The sequence below is a fragment of the Hemicordylus capensis genome, chromosome 4 (assembly GCF_027244095.1).
Source record: "Hemicordylus capensis ecotype Gifberg chromosome 4, rHemCap1.1.pri, whole genome shotgun sequence".
Lineage (NCBI taxonomy): Eukaryota > Metazoa > Chordata > Lepidosauria > Squamata > Cordylidae > Hemicordylus > Hemicordylus capensis.
The window spans coordinates 251,306,408-251,330,122 of NC_069660.1; the positions used below are offsets into that span (position 1 = coordinate 251,306,408).

Below are 23,715 nucleotides of genomic sequence, written 5' to 3' on the forward strand. Positions count from 1 at the left end.
TGCAGCACCAGAGAAAAAACTGAGGGGTGGGGGGATACAGAAAGGGCAAAGTGCATTTATGGGTGGGCAGGCTGTGACCGACATATTAGATTTCTGAAACAAAAATGGGGGCAGTGGGGGGGGAAGCCACTTGTTGGGGGGGGGTATGCTTGCCTCCTCTGCTAGAGTGACAACCATGCTAGCCATGCAAATGGCCACTGCACATGCACGGAAGCCATGTCCATGCCACTGCCATGCCAGGGCTGCTGGGAGTGGCACCACTGCTATGCAGCAGGAAGCTGCATGAAGTGGCCTAGGACCAGGTAGAGACTTGCACTTGTCCCTTTTACAGTTACCGAAGCTGTGCTTTGGATCTGTGCACTGATCGAGATTCATGAACATCCCTTACCAAGAGCTGGCCTGGATGCATGTTGAGCCAGTCTAGGTCAGGAAGAACTGATGAAAAAAGAGGAGCAGAGCCATGCTGGGACCTAGAAGGATAAATCCAGCCCATCCTTTCTCGGCAGAGTGGCGTCAGGGTACACAAATTAGGTAGCTCCCGGTCAGTCCTGATAGCTATACAGACGGTATCTCTGCTCTGTGCTCTGCTGTGCAGGTGTCTGTCATCTGAAAACCATGTTTACTGGGGGTATTATTATTTCTCTGAAGAATGAGATCTCTTACAGTTGCTTTGCTTGAGCGTCAGCTTTTCAGGGAAGCGATGCATAAACAACGGAGCCAGGTATCTGCGGTAACTCTGTGCTCCTGTTATATGGAAAGGAACAGCAGGGGGAGAAAATTACAGCTCAGTGGATCAATTTCTATAAAACAACTTGATGCTGGGTTTTTTTAGCTGTGGAAAACAATCTTTATTATACAATCAGACAGACCTGTGTGGCGTATAATGGGAAATGTGCACTTCTACCAAACTGGGATAATTAGTTTAATATCTGGCAGGGATGCATCTCTGGCCTAGCTATAATGAATGGCAATAAGATTCTGTTTACTGTGGATACTGTCTGCATGAATTCCCTGCAACCGGGCAAAGTTCAACAGTATCAGGTGATTAAGTGGCAGTTAATAGTCGCTACCAATCACTTCTCGGCCTTTTGGCTAAGATCAAGTGGAGCATGTGTAGTAGTTACCATTTACTATTAAAGGTACAGCTTTAATGTAGACTTGATATTATTCCTATTTTAGCAATAACTGTTATGGGAAACACCTATATCGGGTAGCAGCGATATAGGAAGATGCTGAAAGCCAAAGGGGAGCAGACACCGACTTGATGGCACATTTTGCCTTTACTAGGGGTGTGCACGGAACCGGCTGGTCCAGTTTGGTTTGAGCTTGAAACAGACCTGAACTGGACCGGGCCAGTTCAGTCCAGCACCCCCTCAGAACCCCACTGGTTAAAACTGGCCTATTTGGCCATTCAGTCCGTTCGGGCCTTTCCCCCCAGCACAACAGCCATTTTTGAGGCCGCCGTGCCTGCGAAATGGGCCTCTGCATTTTCCTCCTTAAAAATTTTTAAAGCAAAAAAACACTCAGAGGGGGTTCAGTCTGGGGTCAGACCAAGCAGGGGGTAGTTCAGTTCAACCCTTAGTTGTCAAACCGAACCAGTTCGGCATCGAACACATCCAGCGTCGGACCTATTTGCACATCCCTAGTAACTACTATTATTTTACCTCATTAGGATGGATGATTAATAGCTTGTCATGCTGTTACAGATGAGATAATTAATCTTCATTTAACATATTGTTCTAATTATATTAAGAAATTATTCATCAAGATAGAAATAAACAGATCTGCAGTTGATTTATAGAGACTAGTATGGGAAAGAGGGGGAAAGTGTCCACATGCAGTACATCCACCATCAAAGCTTTGGTTTCTGGGTAATTTCTTTCATCACAATGGGAACTCCAGTATGTCGAAGAGAAGTAGCAATAATCAGCAAAATCTGTAGAGATTCTACTCCATTTGCCAGTGACAGGATCACGTTTCAGCTACACTCTCTCCAATAACTGTTTCAACAGATACGAACAGCCTGCAGGTTTGGACATCCTAAGCCCGCTAAATTTGATGGGAATCTTTCTGCTATTTTTCGGGAAACAATAGGTGAAATTAAATATAGGTGGAGTGCTGTGGTGAGTCATTTTTGTTCACAAGGAAAGTTGCATTCTGAGAACTGTAATACCTCAATCTGCCTCATGTACAGACTTGTGGAATCTAAATCGATTCCTAATATGTTTATACTGCCAAGGAAGTGACCCCTGAGTCTTCAGAAATGTATCATTCTGGTTGGAACTAAGAATCGCTGTGTGATCACACATCTTTCATTTGAAATGACATATCTGCCTCTACTACATCCAAACTTCCTTATACTATATCAGCAGTAGATTGTCCAGGAAGCCACTGAGCTCTAATGTAGGAAGAACTTTCCAGCAAGTCCTTTTTTGAACCTGCCTCTGCCTAGTGAAAATACCTATTGAGTTTGAATAACAGGACAATTCTGTAACACTAGGTTCATATGGCAGTTTGACTCCACATTTTTCCAACACTGTTTGGCCTCTTTCTCCTCCTCCTCCTCCCCCCGCCCCCACTTCTACCAGTGCCAGATGTAAGTTTGAATGAACACAATGAAATAGTTGTATTTTATTCTGAAGTATTCGTGTACTGTGGGCTTCAGTCAACAGGCTCATCCACAGTCCAAATATGCACTAAGGTCTACTAAGGCATTCACAAGATGGGAAGATATGTCTATGAAAACAATGGCCCTAAGCAGTCATGTGGATGCACGTACACAGTCACCCCATTCACACAATCATATGTACCTGGGTATCACCTCTGACCTGGATATGCATGGTTGTGTGAATGTGTGTGTACACATGCCAGTTCACACAACCATGCATACCCAGGTCAGAGGCTGTACCTACATTGTTGTGTGAATGGGGTGAGTGTATTTTTGCCACTATGGCTTACCAAATTCTATGATTAAAGGGTAGATTTTATAGGACCTGACAGCTGCTTACAAGTATTGTCACTTTTAAAATCATATGGTTTATTATTTAGGCTAAGATGTTCATTTATCCAATATGTTAAATGACCAGAATTTCAAAATTTAGTATATGGCATCAAAGTGTTCAGATTTTTGCAGGTCCTATTTTGCCAATAAAATAAGTAGAGGTGGATAATAAGCTCCACTTTTCCACATTCAGTACACACCAGCAACCTGCATATATACTGGGGAAATAGATAATGCACCTTGTACATGCTCATAGCAACAATAAAATAATATTGAAATGAGCTCTTACTTGCCAATGTTCTGAGAATTCATGAAATGGCCACATGGTGGCAGCAGATCCCATCAATTAGCTTGCTGTTCATGTGAACTCAAGATAACTGGAGAAAGTTTATAATTTCAGTTCTAACAAGTTGATTGGGCTAAATAAAGTTGTATGTTGTGGTTTTTTTTAAGAATGTATATTCTATGTCCTGATGAAATAGCAAGCTATATACAAATGCAGAGAAGCACAGAAAAACTACTGTTTAGTGTGCACATGTGTTGTTCAGCTACTTCACACCTGGAATGGAATGTTTGCTACGATTTTGTGACATCAGAGAATGTGCTGCAAGAGAATGTTTGTAGCCCATCCGCTATGAGGGACTGTTATTATTATAATGCCTTCTGTGTGCCCTAACACATTACAGAGAGTTAGAAGGCAGGTCTTCGGAGAGGGCATGTGAGTTAGAAGAATTCATGGAAGGAAGGGAAGCGAAGGGGCAGAGATGGGGTGTTGAGGCAACAGGGCAATGTAGGAGGAAGGCATAGGAACGGGAGGGAGGACTGGAGGAGGGGAGGCCTGGTGGCTTTGGGGTGCAGCAGTAGGGACAGCAAGTTGAGGGAAAGAGAGGCGAGTTGGAGAGAGCGCCGTGAAAAGAACTGCTGGGACCAAGAGGAAGTGGAGGGAACTGAACTCTTACTGATCATAATTGTTTTAAAGGCCTGCCTGTAAATAATTCAGACTTACAGTTCACAAATCCTTATATGCTTTGATTTCTATCCTTCTCTCCTCTACCACCCCCTCATTTTCATCATCATCATCATTATTTTTCATTCATTGTATACACGATATTATCCTGGATTTCATTGTACTATGTGCAAGGACAAGGAAGCCTTTAACTTTGTATTTTGGAATGACATCTTGTGGCCAATCCTTGCTATTACAATTTGTATAGATGCAACGCAAACTCTTAACATCAAACAAGGCTGGCAGTATCTTCCTTCCTTCCTTCCTTCTTTCTTTCTTTCCAGTTGCATTATATGCATTATTCTATTTTATATTATTCTATTTTATATTAAAAGGAACAATTTTTGACACACAAATGGCGAGGGTGCCATCCAAAATGGCCATTGGAAGAGTGGGGGGAGGCTGGCGGGGGAAGGGAAAATGGTAGAGATTCCCCAGTAGTTGTGGCAGCACCCCTAGAGACCACCAAACCCAAGGATGAATGTTTTTGGGTTTTTTTTACTTTAAAACCCCCAAACCAGCTCGAATTTGAGCTGTGCCAGGGGTCTGTTCAGGGGGAACAAAAACTGAACATGCCCGGTTTGGACTTGCACTGAAATGGACATACCAGTTTTCTTCACACCCATATAAATGCTTTTTTCAGGCTCTATCCCAAAGAGACATAGTTATCTTTGGTCCTTCTTCTGAAATAGGCCTAGGTCCTACTTCTGAAATCCTCCTGGCTCTCCAGCTGCACTTCCTTTGCAAGGGATGAATTATGAAGTTTCTGCTCTGAACTGAGCCAGATAACCTCAGCAGATGATGTTTCTTTTGTAGAAAATGTCTATTATTATAAATGTCTATAAATCTGCAGGAACTCTGTGAACCCAGAATATAGCTGAGCTTTTGTGCTGCAATGCTTACTTGGCAGGAGGCAGAATTCTGCCTGATCTGCTTCACATGAAATAAAGAACTACTGTTGTGATGTCTTGAACCTGTCAGGTGTTTTTAAATAGTCAGATGAACCATACGTTTTATAGATATAGACGTTTTACAGTGAATGTCCAAACTGGTGAATGTCGGCATTCTCATGTGAATAGATAGACTCTTCAGTTTTTAGACATACACCAGTTAATGCTGACACGCACACTGAGAGCCCTTTGACATTCACCACCAAATATCATTTTTAGCCTTCTTTCCAGTAGGCTTATGAGATCACCAAGCATTTTATGTGTCCGTGTGTCTGTGCGTGTGTCCCCACCGATCAACTTCATAATGCCTGAACAACCAAATTGAGTACAGTTGTAGAGATACATAGGGACACCTCAGTGGAATAGTTTGTGATGATGTAATCCACCCCGATTCAAGATGGCGGATGCATAAACTTTTCAGGCACGAGTAGGCTAACTTGTGAACCATCTAACTGATTTGAACCAAATTTGCTACAGCTGTAGGGGCACATGGGGAAACCTCAATGGCATAGTTTATGATGATGTCATCTACCCCATCAAAGATGGAGGACATGTGAATGTTTGAGGCGCAAGTGGGCTAACTTGTGGACTGTTTAACCTATTTGAACCAAATTAGGTACAGTTGTAGCGAGTGGCACACAGGGGCACCTCAGTGATAAAGTTTGTTGTGATATCATCCACCCCAATTCAAGATGGTGGACACGTAAACATTTGAGGCGCAAGTAGGCTAACTTGTGAACCACTTAACCAATTTGAACCAAATTTGCTACAGCTTTAGACACACATAGGGATGCCACAATGGCGTAGTTTGTGATGCTGATATCCAACCTGATTCAAGATGGTGTACGCATGAACATTTGAGATGCAACCTCAATTTGAACCAAATTTAGTCCAGTTGTAGAGATAGTGAAAAGAAAGTAGGCAGATTAGTTCTTACTAGAACGACCTGTTGAACATTTACAAAAGCCCTATTCACATGTTATATTCAGCACTCATACAATCCGTGTGCGGTGTAGACAGGTACAGATCTGTCTGCAGGCATAGTTATTCCCATGTTACACTGAATGCAGGTGCAGCAGTAAACTTATGTATCCTGCATTTTAGAGGTTCTGTATACTTCACTTTTAAAATGAAGGCAGGTACAGCCTTCCACACAAAAACAAATGAGTGTCTACAAATATCCAAATGCAGGTACAACATTAGTTCATCCACACAATCAAAAACTGTGTTCTACCCGGGTTTCGGAGCTGTTTGTGCTCCCAGTTTTTAGTTGTGTAAAAGCAAAGGAGGAGGAAAAACATGGGTAGAAGTGATAGTGTGGAAGCAAGATAGGAGGAAAACCTGGGCAGCTTTTCCTCCTACCTTGCTTCCACACAATCACCTCTACCCAGGTTTTCCTCTTTCCTTGCTTCCACACAACCAAAAACTGGGAGCACACATAGCTCCCAAACCCAGGTAGTTTTTGTTTGTGTGAATTACCTCAATGTCTGAATAGAGCTAAAATGTGTCTGAGATGGTCAACAATCATGTGTTGACATTTACAAAAATACAATAATTCACACACATATACATATATATGCATGCTTTTTTGTTTTAAAAAAACTATTTTGAGCCATTTTCAGTACACATTCACAGTCTCTAGAGGGGAATGCCTTCAACTGATTTTTCTCTTCTTACAAAATCCAAAAGGTCTTATGTATGGTAAATGTTCTTTCTACCTAATCCAGCCCAATCACATTTCATTCAAGGATGCTCTCTAATCCAAATAACACATTTGTCCATAATTGTTGTCAAGCTTTTATATTGAGCTACAGTAAACTGTATCTTATACTGTTGATGGGATTTTAGCAACTAGCCATCAATAGCTTGTACTCGTAGACATCAGTGATTTTACATTTTAATGGCTCAGAAACATTCTGGAAGATATGTTAATGTATGACGATATAGGCAGAAGTAATAAAAGTACAGGAACACACACTTATCTGTTTGCTCTCTGATTTCCATTGGTGCTTTTGGAGATGAGTTCTTTTGAAGATTCACCATTCATGGGAGATACACATATTGTGGAATTCTCACATGTAAGTAATGAAATGGTTGTGGCTCAGGAAATTATGTTTGTGGCTGTAAAAGTAACATGAGAACTAGTACTCACTTCAGAAGATTTCCATTTTCTAGGCTGTCAGTCAACATCTCTTCACAACTATATACAATGAAAACATGTGTGGACAGACCGGAGGTTGCATAATTCTTTTTGAGGGTGTTCCCAATGCTGTGCTTAGAAGTGCTTCATGCTCAAAGAATTTCATGAAGGATTAGTTAGGGTTATTAAGTAAGTTCCATATAGCAAATTTTGCATGAATACAGCATTATGTCATATGCATATTAGGGGTGTGTACCAGTGTTCCCTCTAACAGGAATTCCCAGATGTTGTTGACCACAACTCCCAGAATCCCCAGCTGCAATGGTTTTTGCTTCCAGATTATGGGAGTTGTAGTCAACAACATCTGGGAATCTCTGTTAGAGGGAACACTGGTGTGCACTACTATAAATGTCGGGATTGGGCCCGACCCAATCCAGCCCGATCCTGCAAATATCAGATCAGGGTTCAATGGACCCTTTAAAATGTTGGGATTGGGGTTGGGTATCTTCCTGGCCAGCTTTTATATTAGCTTTTTAAAGTCTCTGGATACTCACTGTTACGGAAGTCAAACCATTTTGATCCGAACCGTGGTTTGAATCTAACCAGACTGGCCCTGCTCTTAAAGAACTGGTCGAACTGGTTCGGGGATATACTTGTAAAGGGGAATCTGGCGAGGATTCCCCTTTACAAGTAAAGGGGCATTCCCTATACCAAGGCGGAGGGCGCAAAAGTAGGGTACTTAGTGTCTTCTCTTTGCAGGTGGCGGGGACGAAGGAGGCAGCAGTGGTAGCGACATCAGTGGCAGGGGCGGTGGCAGGGGCTCCACCAAAACCCCCACCAGCTTCCTGAAGAACAGCCCAGGCCAGCTGCTGACCGGTTCAGTCTTCCACATTGTGATGCAAACTGCGGTGATGTATATGGCCTCCGTGCATGCAACTGGGCCACAGATGGCCTGGGCTGTTCTCCAGTAGGCCAGTGGGGAATTTGGAGGTGCCCCCGCTGCCCCCACCACCTGAAAAGTAAAAGGTATGAAGTACCCTTTCTCCCCCCCACCCTCCAGTATAGGGAATGCCCTTTTACTTGTAAAAGGTAATCCTCAACAGATTCCACTTTACAAGTATATCCCCTACAAGTATATACCTAAGACCAGAGAACCACAGGGAAAGTGACCTAACATCCAAGAATCGCAGGGGAAGTGATGTAACACCAGAGAATCACAGGGGGAACCCAGAAATTGTCTGCTTTTAAACTGTAAGTTTAAAAACATCCTAAGAAAGTTCTTAAAAGAAAAATGTATGGGCAGGCTGGCAGTCAGTCAGATATAGAGGGCAGAAGATGCCCCACACCCACCCAACTGCAATTGCAGGAAAAAGCCTCCTACCACCATTTGGAGCTCTGGAGAGCTCGTATTTTCTCCGAACAGGATCAGAGTTCTGACCCGGACTAGGCATATCCCTAGTTCCCTAGGTTGGAGTATCCCCGACACCCTCTTGCCTGGCCCATGTCGGGCCAAGTCTGAACTCCTCAACCTGACCTTGCACACCTGTAGTACATATTATATACGTTTCATTACATGTTCATGCATTGAAAATCTGTAATAGGAAAAGCATTCCCTCTGTTTATGTTCATCATATGTGAGGGACTAAAAGAAAAGAGTAGACAGTTCCTACATGAAAGTGACGTCCTTGGACAATATTCAGTTTGTACACAGCAGCCTTTCAGGTGCAGGCAGAAGGAAAGCTTGTCAAGGAACTCCTCACTTAAATTTTTTGCAGGGGGAGGAAAGACGCTTGGAGGGAAGATAGCAGGTTTGGCGAGGGGAATTCAGTAAAATGAGGGGGCAACTCCTCAGATGCTTAGGAGGGATCTACAACCCTGCAACCTTTAGAGTAGTATTTGGGATATCCTCAGAGATACTTCTGTAATCATTACTCTGTTCCTGCATGTGTGCAAGTGTGTGTTTTCATTCTACTGAATTTGTGTAAGCCTGGGAAAAAGTATGACTGGCAGTTTGAAACGCAAAATTCATGTTATCAGTTGGGTAGGATGCCACATGCCTCCTCCATAAATCTCCATAGATGCCACCCTGCCCTGAAGGGAATGCTTGCAGGTGTGAGATGCATTTCATCTCCATGTACCTCCCATTGCCATCTGCCTAATGCAGGCTCTCAGACATGAAAAGACATTATAATTGCATATTATTGGCCCACTACTGGTTTGGATACAAGACTACAGTTTCGATTAGTGGGTAAACCCTGACTTTAAGAAGGCAAGCAATATGCCTTAACATTAAAGCGCTGGCCTTATGTTACTTTTTTCAAAGCCTTTTCTCCCTAGCTGCAGGCGATTGTATGTTTATTTGCCATTTTATATTTTAAAGTTCACCCCTAACTGCCTTCCCCATTCTAATCTAGCTTCTCCCTATAATCCCTTTACAATAAATAGAATTTACCTCCCTGCCCCTGCATTCACAGAATATGTGAGGATGAAACAAGAGCTTCTGCTAGCCACACACCCCACGCCACTGTGCCAGCTGATATGCCCCTGGGCCTCTATGTGCTCTGTGCTTGTCTGCCAAAGGAAGCACTGAGTGCCTGAAGCCTCCTTCCTGTGATCTACACCCTGGCCAATAAGTTCACTGCCCTAGGAAGACAAATGCTGAGCCTGCAGAGTCCCGGAGCTGTGACTTGCTGGCATACTGGGGAAGGGATTGTGGCTGGTCGGTGCACTCCCTTTCTATTCTCATAGTAAATACAGGGGGGATAACATCAGCACAGGGGTAGTAATTTCTGTAATTAAACTATGTAGTTGTACGTAGACTGTGATTTGCTTGATGTCTAATGCCATGACACCTGACTTGTACTGTATGCTCCTTGGTTCACACATTGATGAGACATCATCTGAAAAGAAAGTATCCAAAGGCTGTGCTGGCATGCTTTGGAGATCCCCCTCCTAGGTCTCTCCTCTCCCTGCCCTTTAAGCAAGGAGAGACTATTGTTCTGTTCATGCAAAGAGTGCCTCACAGATTTTGCTAGAGAGAACAAGGACGTACCTGTCCCATCTCAATGTCCTTGTTCTGTCTAGAAGAAGACAATCCAGTACGATGCTGCCAGGAGGATGAGTGAGCAGGGGCTGCGGCCCTCTCTTTGCCCGAGAAACAGGCTGAAGGGGTGCTCTGGAGTCACAATGCTTGCAGCTGATTTGGCAACCCAGAGCCCTCACACAGAGGTGTCCCAAAGTATTGTGCTGCCTTGCCCCACAATGCTAGTGGAGGCCAGCACCCTTTCAAAACCTACCCTGGCATGCTTTGAAAGTGATGTGAGGGGGCACGGGGCGGGGAGGCTGCAATAAATGCATACTTCATCCTCAATCATCATCCTCATCCCCTGCCCTCCAGTACACTATTGCTCAAGGTGGCTCACAACATCAACAAAACACATCCAATGTAAAATAAAACACTAATAAAGTGAAACAAGTCTTTTAAAAAACAGATTAAAACCACATTTAAAATTACAAATTCTAACAGTTCCCAATGCAAAGTGATTAATAGAGAGCTAAAAACTGAGAGGTAAAAACTAAGAGGTTGCCAATAGCTTACTCTTCTCTCCGTGTGTTTCTTGCAAGCACTTGCCAAGGCCAGACTGGTCCCAAAGCACTGCTCCAGGGACAGAGTGGAGAGCATCTGGCTGCCCTGCTTGTGCACCAGTCTGCTGCCTGAGACAACCACCTCACCTTGCCCCATAACAGGGCTGCCCCTGCCAGCACAGCTCTTGGGCAGTTTCTTTCCCCGGGATGCCTTATTAAGAGGCATGTGTTTGAACCAGGGCTCTGTTAATAAATATTGAGGCTCTTCTCACAATTGGTGAGAAGAGCCTCTAGGGGTTTGCAAGGAGAGCGGGCTAAGCCTGCTCTCCTCGTAGACAGACAGTCTGCTCTGGGCAGCTGCAGCGGCTGCCCACACGACTGCCGGCTCCATGATGAGCTGGCAGGGGCTGGGAGGTTCGGGGACCACATGGCCCCCGGAAGCTCCAGTATGCCCTGCTCAAGCGCTCAGGGCATACTGGAGAGACCCCCAAGCCGGGAGGCTGCTTTTAAGCCTCCAGGCTGGGGGTCTACTCATGAGCAGCCATGGCAAGGAGCCACACCGTGGCTACTCATGATTTTGAAAACTGGCTTTGCAGAGCGCTTGCTCCGCAAACCCAGTTTAAGGGGAGGGGTAGTTAGGCGGGTTAACCGCCTGGAAGCCACCGGGCACGCCAGCAAGCCCGGTGGCTCACACGGTCAGGCGAAATTGGGCTAGGTTCTCCTCTCCTCTATTGTGCTCTTCATCAGAATAGCCTCAAAGAGTAAGCACCACACCCTGGTTCTGTACTCACAATTGCTAGTGTAGACTTTGCCATTCACCCAAAACTTTGTACCAAAATGGTGGGCAAGTCTTCTGTGCATCCATTTCAATTATAAATAGGGTGTTGTGCTTCAAAGGCATTAAAAAGTAGCTGATTTGTATTTATATTTAATAATTATGAATATGCACCCTACTCTGTAAAACAAAGGATTTATAATTTGCTCTTAAGAAGAGTAGCTATAATTTAGAAAGTCCTGTGCAGAAATCATCCACCCACACACACCATGTTAATTGAGCCCATGAGAGGAAAACCTCTTTGTTCATTTTTACCTCCTATATATGTAGAAGAGGTTTTGTGTGTGTGTACAAAGTGAAACTGTTTATCATTATTCCTGTTCAAGACATAAGTAGGTGCATGTAGATGAGCATCTGAAACCACAAATGGATCCAGCAAAACATTGATATTATAGTAATGGTATGCAAGAGGGGAGAAAGGTTATATTATATACATTTATAGTTAAGCAAACTAAGGCAATGATGTGGATGCTGATTTCAGAAGATAAACTAAGCAGATATCTTAAGCATAAATCCCTTGTATTTCCATGCCGAGTTGGTAAAACTGCATTAATGTGTTTATCTTGCTTTCTGAAACTGGAACAGTTGGTCTTGTATGTTTTGTCCCAATGTTCTGTTCTGAATCTTAGGCTGATGTGAGAATCTTGGAGGATGGCACAGTTTGCCTTTGTTAAATAATTTCTCACGTGGAAATGGTTAGCATTAGTTGCTCAATATTAACACCCTTTGTTTGTCCTGTGTTTTAACTTGTCAGCAAATAAATCGTGTTGAAATGTCTTTTGCAACCCATTTTTCAGAATTGTCATAGCACACTCATTTGGGTTGATAAAACATGTTCAAACAACCCATCTGCCTCTCCTGTCATAATAGGATTGAATCATGTAGCATGAGAAATCATGTACCGAAACCTGTAACTTAAAACATGTTCCAACGGGGATGTCGAGTTCTGGAATAGAGTCAAGTCTCTTATGAATATTTTTTACTTACTCTGCTGCTTTCTGGAATGCCATATTTCCCTGATTTGAGGGTGCCAGCCTTGCTATTGACAGTGGTGCTTGGCACAAAAGAGAGAGTTAAAAAAACAAAAACACCTCCCTTGGTTTCTTAGCCTCTTCTGTCCTGTAACTTCACTTACACTTCTATGCCTATGTAAGCTTTAAGCTGCAGCAGTGAAGTTGATGACATGCCATTGCAACTAAGGCTTCAGGAAACATATACATCCTCCCTTGGCAATCACAGCTTTGTGCCCACATCTGAGGCTCCTATGAGACTAAGGCTCAGAGATGTTGTATACGGAATGGAAGAAGCCCCAGCATTCTCCCCAGCTGTCTAGAATGAGGTGACAACCCTTGGTAACACAGGTGGACCAGGCACCAACTGGGAAGAAGTACTGTAACAAAAGTGTGTGGTACTACTGCACAGCAGCTAATTTAGTCCATGAGCCACACCCACAACTTTTGACCAAGGACACCATCTCAGGGGATGGATGCTTATAGTGAAGTGGTGCAACGGGGAAATGCTTGACTAACAAGAAGAAGGTTGCCAGTTCGAATCCCCACTGCTACTATATCAGGCAGCAGCAATATAGGAAGATGCTGAAAGGCATCATCTCATACTGCACATGCGGCGGCAATGGTAAACCCCTCCTGTATTCTACCAAAGAAAACCACAGGGCTCTGTGGGCGCCAGGAGTCGAAATCGACTTGACGGCACACTCTACTTTACTTGACATTCCTAGAGAGGAAAAATCGGGGTTAGCACTGTGATTAGTAATACCTTCAGATTTCAGGATGTTTTCATGCTTTTATTGTCCTGCCCATTGGGCCTGCAGCGGCCAAATTTGTAATGGTGTTTTAAACATTTTTTAAAACACAAAAACTACTATAATGTTTTTATCGGTGTGGTCAGAGGAATGAAAATGAAAATGGGCAGGAATGTCCTCCCAAAGATCACTCCATGGAGAGAATGCAACCATATGCCATTGTTAACCTTTACCATAACCCTTTCCTATTTGCAAAAATGACTACAATTTTACTCTAATCTTTGTGGTGGGGAGGTATAAAGGAAGGGACGATGACACAGAGAGAGCTGTAGGCACAACACTGCTAACACCTATTTTCCATCTCTAGGAGAGGGTAAAGTTAAAGTGTGCCGTCAAGTCGATTTCGACTCCTGGCGCCCACAGACTCCTGGCACCCACAGAGTCTTTGGTAGAATACAAGAGGGTTTACCATTGCTTCCTCCTGTGCGGTTTGAGATGATGCCTTTCAGCATCTTCCTATATCACTGTTGCTCGATATAGGTGTTTCCTATAGTCCGGGGAACATACCAGCGTGGATTCAACCCGGCAACCTTCTGCTTCTTAGTCAGGCATTTCCCCGCTGTGCCACTTAAAGTGGCCTCTCTAGGAGTGTAGACCTTGTCAAAAGCCACAATGAGCTTCCATCCCCCAGATGGTACCAACAGCCTCAGCTGCCTCGTGTACGAATTCCTAGTGCCTCATCCTCTTGGGCTTGTGCCTGGGCCTTTGCATTCATGGCTAGGAGACGCTGCCCCAGCAGAGCAGCTCAGATCTTGAAACCACAGGGCTGTGGTCTTAAATGGACTTACCTGAAAGTAAAATCCAATAATGATCTCCATGAATATATGTGTTGCAAACTAACACAGTTTTGAACGTGAATTTCTTAAGATGGAAGGCGGGGGAAGAACACCCCAACAACCTAATTTTTTCAACCATGATTAATAGTTTTAATTTCTTATTAAAATGAGACTGTCTTGATGTCTTATTTATAGGGGTCTATACTGTGCCACAGAGAAATAGGCAGCATCACAGGGCTTTTGGCAATACAGATCTCAAAGCTAAATTGTGTGCTAATGTCATTTTAACACAATTATGCATGTGCCCATTTGACTGTTCGGATGGTTGGGAAAGCTCTGACAGTTGGTGGAGGTGCTTTAAAAAACAAAGTTTGCCCAAGGCATCCAAGTGCATTAACCAGAAACTCTTTTACTGTTTAATAAAACTCCTAATAAATTCTCCACATTCACTCTTTCATTCTAGATCTTATTATTAAAGAGGGAGTTGTCAAAATTTATATATAACATTTTTAATAACATCCATCACAGTTGGAACCATAAACCTAGTGATATAATTAACAGGAATTGGCAGAAGAATTACCCACTGGCTCTGAGGACAGTGCAGTATCAACTTTGACTGTAGTCCCATTACTTACTACTATTTATATACAATTTTCAACTAAAAATTGTAGAAATTGCACAGAAAAAGCATAAGAAGATGGTCCCCTATTCCAGGGGCATAGCTAGGGAAGAGTGAGCCCGTGTTTGCCCCTCTCCCTGGCAGCCCCTTGGAGTGAGGGAGACAATGAAGAAAATAGGGAGGGGTGGAGCTGGGGGGCCCAGGTTCTTTGAACACATTCACCCAATTATAGCTACACCCCTGCCCTACTCACAATCTAATGGGCTCACAATCTTTAAAAAGAAAACACACACACACAAGGTAGACACCAGCAACAGCTACTGGAAGAACAGTGTGGTGCCAGCTTGCTAAAAACAGATTATAGCCATTGATATGCAATAACTAGTATTTAATCAAATCCCATTTCGATTTCACTCAGGATGGCTTGCATGTATCATTGCCACATTAAAGGTATGTGGCTTTTGGTATTCATGGTGCTTTCACTCCCCAACCCCATGGATAAAAGTGCCTAAGTGAAGTCTGGTTGGGGGTGATAAGCTTCACGTAACAACACTGAAAAGCAGAGCAAGTACAGGTTTTATTAGCGTAATCTCTGCTATAGTTTATCTAGAAGAGTAGTAGACCAGACAGACATTGTGCTTCCCATCATGCTGTTCCACGGGGCCTTAGAGCCATTTTCCTTTCTGTTCTGGTGTAGCTCTTGAGGCTTAAGTTTTATCCGTACCTGAATGGAAAGCAGAGTATACAATGGGCAGGCTGATCAGTGAGGCAGGAGGTACAGCCCTGGCTCCATTTCTTTCTTTCTTTCTCTTTCTTTCTTTCTTTCTCTCTGTGCTGAAGAGCTTTTAAAAAGATTTGAGGAGAGGGGCTAGAAATACATGACCTGTCAACTCAGAACTTGGCTCAAAAGCTGCAACTAACACCCCACTCCTACAAAAAACTTGGAAAATAACGTTTTAAAAAACCAAAATCTGAACCATTTTCGGACGCTGTCTTCTCTCCCTTCAGTTCCACTGGGAAGGTGACAGGATCTATTCTCTCCTGCAAACCGTTTTGTAAATGCACAACACACTGCCTGCCCAAAGTTCCTTCTGCCCACTTACCTCTTTTATTGCTCCAGCACCAACAGGAGAACCAAAGGATGTTTTTCTCCCCATTCCCAATATCTGACATCAGTCAGTAGTACTGGGAAAACTACAGTTCCCAGCACTCCTTGCATCTGGTGTGCTGCTGTAACTGTATGCCAGACATCAGGGAGGTGAAAGGTAAGGTGTTTGGAGGGGCTTAGAAACAGGGATGGATTAATGGGTGAGAGGTAGGGAGCCAAGACTCAACTTCCTCTACAGCTTGGATTTAAACCTGAGCTGCCAAAGAACTTTTGGATCATGCTAATTTTGCATTTGAAATCAGCACTATTAATCTGCTGCTGGATATACAAACTATGTGTGGCAGCATCACTAGGTTTGTACTCCAGCTGTGAATGGCTGCAAGTCAGGGCATACCTGAATAACAGTAAAATCAGTGAAACTTACTTGCCCCTAGGTAAATGTAAAGTGTGTCGTTGAGTCAGTGTCAACTCCTGGTGGCCACAGAGCCATGTGGTTGTCTTTGGTAGAATACAGGAGGGGTTTACCATTGCCTCCTCTCGCACAGTATGAGATGATGACTTTCAACATCTTCCTATATCGCTGCTGCCCAATGTAGATGTTTCCCATAGTCTGGGAAACATACGAACAGAGATTCGAACCAGCCACCTCTGGCTTGATAATCAAGTCATTTCCCTGCTGCACCGGTTGGTGGTCTAGACCCAGGAATAAAAAGGCAAAATACTTTCACAGGGTAAATAAAGGTTGCAACATAATTATCTATCTACCTAGTTAATACTAACGACTGGATTTGTTTTGTTTTTTTAATGACAAAGCATAGTGTTTAGGAGCCCAATTTCTGGAAGATTATTTGGTCCAAAAGATTAATGACTGAGCTATAATTAGGACAGAAAGTTGAGGTGTTAAAAGGTTTTATGCTAAGAACAGAGGTGTTGGCAAGTTTTAAATCAGCCATAGGCTATGTTAAAAATGTTTAAAATGGCTTGCTTATGTGGTGGTCTGCAAAAGCTGTCGATGATGACATAGTGGTCCACATAAAGGCAAAGTTTGAAAACCACTGCAATACACCAACTTTCACACTAAGAGGACAAATCTAGTCTTATAGGGTGTGTATACAGACATATATGTATACACATGCATATATGCAGTCAATAAACAAAGCAACATATGTGCTTTGTTGTAAAGTGTAGAAAAGGTCCAGGCAAAAGCTCAACAGGTGCAACTTTTGTAATCATTTGCTACATATGTAGCTAGCGAATTTCTGTTTGATGGAGTATTGCTTCAGTGATTCAGTGTACAAAGATTCCTTGAGAAAAGAAGAGGTATGGAATGTAGTAGTAAATCACCAAGGTATAGCTTTTCATATTACTCATTACTCATATTAATATTACATATACACGTTATGATCTGGTCAAGGAGAAAGGAATTATATGAAGGTTGGTACTGCTACAAGAGGTGTGATTCCATGTATTTCCTTTAAAAATCATGGACATTCTAGGATCATAAAGACCACCTAGTTCATACTGTTGTCAGCATTAGTATTTTTCCCATCCTGCAGAAGGATCTGCATCTGTCTTCACAGCAGAGGATACTGAGCATATACCTGAACTGAGCTTCTCAGGAATGGAGGCTGGAGAACTGGGTCAATTTGAAGTAATGAGAGGTGATATTTAAAACTGTCTTTAAAAATTAACAAACAAATAACAAGGGTCAAATGACATCCACCTGAGAATTTTTAAAGAACTCAAATATGAAATTGCTGATCTCCTCACAAAAGGAAGCACTTTTTCACACAGTGCATAATTAATCTATGGAATTCTCTGAGAATGTGGTGATGGCCACCAGTTTGGTGCTGGGATATGGTGATGGCCACCACCTTGGATGGCTTTAAACAAGGCTTAGACAAATTAATGGAGAGCAGAAGCAGGAAAGACAGCATGCCTTCATCTCTTGCCTGTAGGCTTTCCAGAGGCATTTGGTAGGCCACTGAGGGAAACAGGATGCTGGACTAGATAGGCCTTGGGCCTAATCCAGCAGGATTGTTCTTATGTTGAGGCTGAATGACCAAGGGGAAGTTGTAAGTGAGCACAATATGTGGGTCTGTAGAATGCCTTTATTGCTTACATAATATGGAAATTAAAGTGGAAGATTCATTTAATGTGTACACTGCTCCAAATTTCCATCTCTGGGCAGTTTACAGCAACATAAAACAAATTAAAACAGAAATTAAAATGTTAAACAATTTAAAACCACAAGTCAGGTTAAAAAGCTTGGGTGAACAAATGTGTCCTTAAAGACTTTTTAAGTTGTCAGAGATGGGGCAGCTCTTATTTCAACAGGGAGTACATTCTAGAGTCTCAGGGTGGAAACAGAGAAGGCCCGTCCCTGTGTAGCCAGCAGACAAGATGGTGGCAACTGCAGAAGAAACTCTCTGGACGATCTCAATGCGGGATGGTGCTCATAGTGAAGAAGACATTCTCTTAAATACCCAGGGCCTAAGCTGTTTAGGGCTTTATCTGTTATAACCAGCACCCTGTATTTCACCTAGAAACTTACTGGCAGCCAGTGAAGTTCTTTTAATATAGGAATAAAATGGTCTCCGAGATGACTCAGAGACCAACCTGGCTTCTGCATTCTGTACCATCTGCAGTTTCTAGACTATGTACAAAGGCAGCCCCACATAGAGTGCATTGCTGTAGTCAAGTCTGGAGGTTACCAGCATATGTACAACTGTTTTGAGGTTGTTTATCCCAAGAAAAATGCAGCTGGCTTATCAGCTGAAGCTGACAGAAAGCACCTCTGGCCACTGCCTCAACCTGGGTCACCAGGGAGAGGTTTGGATCCAGAAGCACTCCCAGACTGCGTACCTGTTCCTTCTGGGGCAGTGTGACCTCATCCAGAAATGACAGATCAAAATTGTCTCCTGAGTCCCAACCCTGCACAGTAAGTACCTCTGTTGTATTTGGATTCAGTTTTAGTTTGATATCCCTCATCAAGCCCATCACTGTCTCCAGGCAGACATTTAGGGAGGCTATGCATTCTCCTGATGATGCTGACATGGATAAATAGATTTTACTGATAACACTCTGCACCAAATCTCCTCATGATCTCTCTCAGCCGTTTCATGTAGATATTAAAAAGAATTGGAGAGAGTATGGAGCCCTGCGGGATGCCATATAAAAGTGCACGTTTTGAAGAACAACAGTCTCCAAGCAACACCATCTGGAATCTGCCCAAGAGTAAGGAGCAGAACCACTGCAAAGCAGGGCCTACCACTCCCAACCCTCTTAGACAGTCCAGAAGGATACTATGGTCAATAGTATCGAAAGCTGTCGAGAGATTCAAATGGACCAACAGTCACAATCCTTCGCTAATTGGAGATCATCCATCAGGCCAACCAAGGCAATCTCCACCCCACAGCCCGTCCAAAAACCAGTTTGAAAAAGGTCTAGTAATTAGTTTCCTCCAAGACTGCCTGGAGCTGGGAGACCACTACCCTTTCAATTACATTGCCTAGCCACAGAAGAATGGAGACAGGCCTATAGTTGCTTAACTCTGAGGGATCCAGTGCAGTCTTTTTCAATCAGAATAGGTCTAATAATTGCCTCCTTAAGACAAGGAGGCATCCTGCCCTCCCTCAGAGAAGTGTTTATAATATCTACCAGGCCTTCTACAGCAACTACGCCGCCAGACAGTATAATCCATGTCGGACAAGGGTCAAGAGAACAGATAGTAGTCCACACCATTCCAAGCAGCTTCTCCACATCCTCAGGAGTCACAAACTGAAACTTATCCAGCCTAACTACATAAGAGGAGTTACTGGATACCTCCACATTAGACTCTGCAATAACTGTGGGGTCTAAGTCAGCCTGAATACAAGAGATTTTATCCACACAAATACTCATTAAAAATGTCACAATGGGTAATCGATGGTTCCAGATTCTGATTCAAGGGAGGAGGGGCACATACTAGCCCTCTCACAACCCTAAACAATTCCACTGGATATGAGCTTGCAGATGCAATACAGGCAGAGAAGAATAACTTCTTTGCCACACTTATTGCCCAAGCATAGGTCTTCAAATAAGTTCTATGTTATAACCTGTTGGATTCGATTCGAGTTTTTCTCCACTTGCGTTCCAGTCATCTACCTTGCTGCTTCAGCTCCCGTAGTTCTTCCATTTAACCAAGGGGCCAATTTTGAAGTTGGTCAGAGAGGACACTTAGGAGCAATCATGTCTACTGCTCTGGTGAGTTTGCTTAAGATATGGCTTAACGGCGTTCATGCTTTTGGGTGCATGAATGAATTGGTCAAAGGCTTAACTCTTCTCTTATAAATGAAATGTTTTTAATCCTAGAATCATCCTTAGAAGCACTGTGCAAGAACAGCACTAAAGAAGTCCTGCTGTTCTAAAACTGTAATTTTCAGGGAAGAAATATTTTCTTTTTTGATGTAATCATTTGGTGGCCCCTCATATACTTCTCATTGGTGTTATTACTTTTGTGATTGTCAGCTGTTTTCAAGTTGATGAGTATTTGTAGATAACCATTTAATAGCTTTATGTGCTAGAGAATGCTGCAATTAACACCCCCTCCCCCAAGCAATATAAAAAGTTGAGAACTATTCTTCTGAGGCTCTGACTGGTCTCTTTTCATATATTCCTCACATTATGCTGCAGCCACAATCTGTCTCCTTAAGTCAGTCTATCCCTACTCAGACTCATTTATAATGGACATATCTGTGTATACAGAATTCAACCAGTGTGCCTGAGATGTGGTGATGTTGCGCAGTATCCATAACAGTTAGGATCACATAATAATTGCTGCCTCTTTATTTAATATATGTATATCCCATCTTATTATATGTAATTTCAAGGAGACTGATCTCATCTGCCTACTTCTAATAAGCATATCATAGAAGGTCCTTCGTCTGCAAGGCAAGTTTGTCCTCCTAGACTACCCGCCTAGTTGCAATCTTCATATAATAAATAATTAGGTGTTGGGAGGTTTGTGCTAACATAGAAGGTGCCAGTGCTACACAAAATGCTTTGGGAGTGGCATGAAGGCAAGTTGCCTGCACTCCTGTCCCTCATTCCACATTATGCCTGCTTTCTATTTATTTCTGTCTTATATACAGGAAAACCTCATTATCATCACCTGCAGTTTCTCATCATCTGCGGTTTTTCGTATCCACAGTTGGGTAATGGACACCCAGCCAAAGTATACGTGAGAAAAATGGCAACAACAACAACAGGTTAAACTTGCATATCCGTAGGTCGGGGTGGCTGGAAATTACCTCAGAGATAATTTCTGGCCACCATTTTGAGTGCGAGAGTCATTTTATGGCTCTTTTTAAAAAACCAGCAAAACCCCACAATTTTCTGCCCAATTTCAGCAACATTCAACTCTTGTGGGGTATCCTTGGACTCCAGAGGATCAGTGGAGCACAGTAGGGCAATTTATTTGGCCTGTTTTCTCATTTGGGGGGCAATTTTTGGCAATTTTTTCTGAAGTCCAGGAACCTACCCCTCCCCCCACCATTTACATAGACTGTAATGCCTCATTATCTGCCCCCTGCCCCACATGAAACAGAACCCCCATGGATAACGAGGTTCTCCTGTAGATCTCTGTGGTGCTAACAAGCCACAACTGATCACTGCTGCTGCCATCACCATAGCACTAACCCACCCAACTGCAGTGGAGCATATAGGGGAAGAATTCATAGGAAAAATGACCATGGACTGAAGCAGATTTCATTCAGCTGGCTTTGGGAGAATAACTCTGTTTAATGCCAGATATTTTACTCTTAACTAGTCTGAAAGGTTCCTTTCTTCATTTCCCACAAGACCATGAGCTATTTCCCCCTGCTCTGCTCCTCCCTCCCACAGTGTTCAAGACATTTGGCACATGAGAAGTATTCGCAACTCATGACTGCATACCCATTGATTGATTGTATACCCATTGTGCCATTGATCTGAGTGTAAGTTGCTGCCAGGTTCAGATCAATGGCACTTCAATGCAAGCAACTGAACACAAGAGCATAGCCAAAAGGGGCAGATAACTTGGCTATAATAAAATCATATCATAATGACTCAATTTACTTCCACACTACAGAAGTGTATAAGTCATAACACTTCTCTAAAAAGAAAATACATCTTGTTTAGGTCTGTTGAATAGATTCCCTCTTTAAGACCACCTAACCAAAGAGAAGAGTTGGCTGTACAATAAACAATATGCAAAAGGCAGCTCCTGTGTGTCTTTTGCCATTTTTACAATCCCAAATGTTCAGCACCATGCACTTCTCTTATATTTCCTAACAAATTACATGCATGGAGGTATATTATAGCAAAACAGAAGTCAACGTTCATTCCCACAGACCTGTACACATAAGGCAAATTCATGCATGCAAATTACAGAGCATGAGTCACCACATGATAGGGAACGTCTGCAGAGATAATCTCTTCTTATCTCCTAGCTTGGATCCCAGAGATGGGAAAAGGCATACTGTTGCTAGCAATTTTCCCAAAGTCATATCTATAATTATCGAGTCATTAACATAATGTTTTGCCACATTCAGCAGCATTCTTTAGTGTGCCAAATACTCCTGTTATCCTTGCAATTCATTTTAGCTCTTGAAGTCAATTTCTAGCTTTTGCCACTGGAATGTCACATTCATTTCCATGCTTATGTCTTTACATTCATCTCTTATGTTATCTGAGCTGGTGGACAGAAATTCAGTACACGGTAAAACCAATAGTTTAGATAGGCTCTATACAGACATCAACACTTTCCCCACCTTTTCTAAATTTATGAGCCCTAGCCCAGATCAAATTGTCTAGCCTATTTTATGTAAATTACAAAAAAAAATCTTAAAATGTTAATGCCTGGTTTTCATAAGGATGCAAAATAAAAACTATTTAACATACAACAATAGTATTTGTTGGGTGGTTTTTTGTTTTTTTTTAATAAAACTAAAGAAAAGACTCAGGTGAATCAAAGCAAAAGAACTTAACAGCACCCAGGCCCAAATAACCAGTAGCATTTGAAACTGAATTATTAAAATGATAAAGAATACACTTGTCCTTCCGGTAAATGTAGATGCAGTTAAAACAGAAAATCTACTGCTGTTTAGAAAGCTGTTTTACATTTGGTTTCAAATATAGAATCTTCAATGTAAATCTAAGACAGTAGGTGAACTTCTGAAGTTTAGGTATAGAAATTGTGATACAATACCGACATGCCTTATGTTAAAAAATAGCTTGGTTAACCACTCCCACTAGAATGGAAAAACAAAATAGGAAAACCTGCTGTATTAAAGTTTTAAAACAGTGGCCCTGCAGAAGAAGGTAATGGTTTTCCACATGGCCTCAGCACACTTATCTCTTTTGTGCAGATTGTTGCTAATGTCCTAAACTTGGGATCCAGCTGATCTAAGAAGTCAGCCTCCTCGACATCTGCTTGATCAGAGCAGCAGCCTACAGAGCCAGCCAATGATCCTCTTCCTTCATAGTTATATGAAATGACATAGTCTTCGGGATATTTATTCTCTTCATCCAGTCCGCACAGATACACCTTCTGCAATGGAAAAGATTTTTTTTTCATTATTTGGGGGCTGCTTTTCCACCAAAGAGGCCTTCAGTGGCCACAATAAAAACATTGCAATAAAACCTCAATCAACAGGCAAATTTAAACAAATCACAGTCAGCAAAAACAGAAACAAAATGATGGAAGATAGGAAAGATGAGTGTGGGGACTATTCTAAGAGGGAGGGTGCGGAGTTTGTGGGTTTTATTTTGTAAAACGTTATCAGATACATGCTTCTATTATGTATATAACAAGTATGAAAAGATAAATAAAAAGTTTAGCAAAAAAGTGTTT

General features: G+C 42.5%; 1 protein-coding gene and 1 pseudogene across 1 annotated transcript in view; one reads left to right on the top strand and one right to left on the bottom strand.

Moving 5' to 3' along the window:
- Positions 1-1,072: 1,072 nt before the first annotated feature.
- Positions 1,073-1,190, top strand: LOC128325510 (uncharacterized; annotated as a pseudogene).
- A 20,699-nt stretch (positions 1,191-21,889) lies between these two features.
- Positions 21,890-23,715, bottom strand: part of LOC128323732 (desmocollin-2-like) — a 49,738-nt gene continuing 47,912 nt past the window's right edge. The window contains exon 16 of the mRNA XM_053247391.1: positions 21,890-23,412. Coding sequence (XP_053103366.1) covers positions 23,158-23,412 — 255 coding nt within the window. The 3' untranslated portion in view covers positions 21,890-23,157. The remainder of the gene's footprint in view (positions 23,413-23,715) is intronic.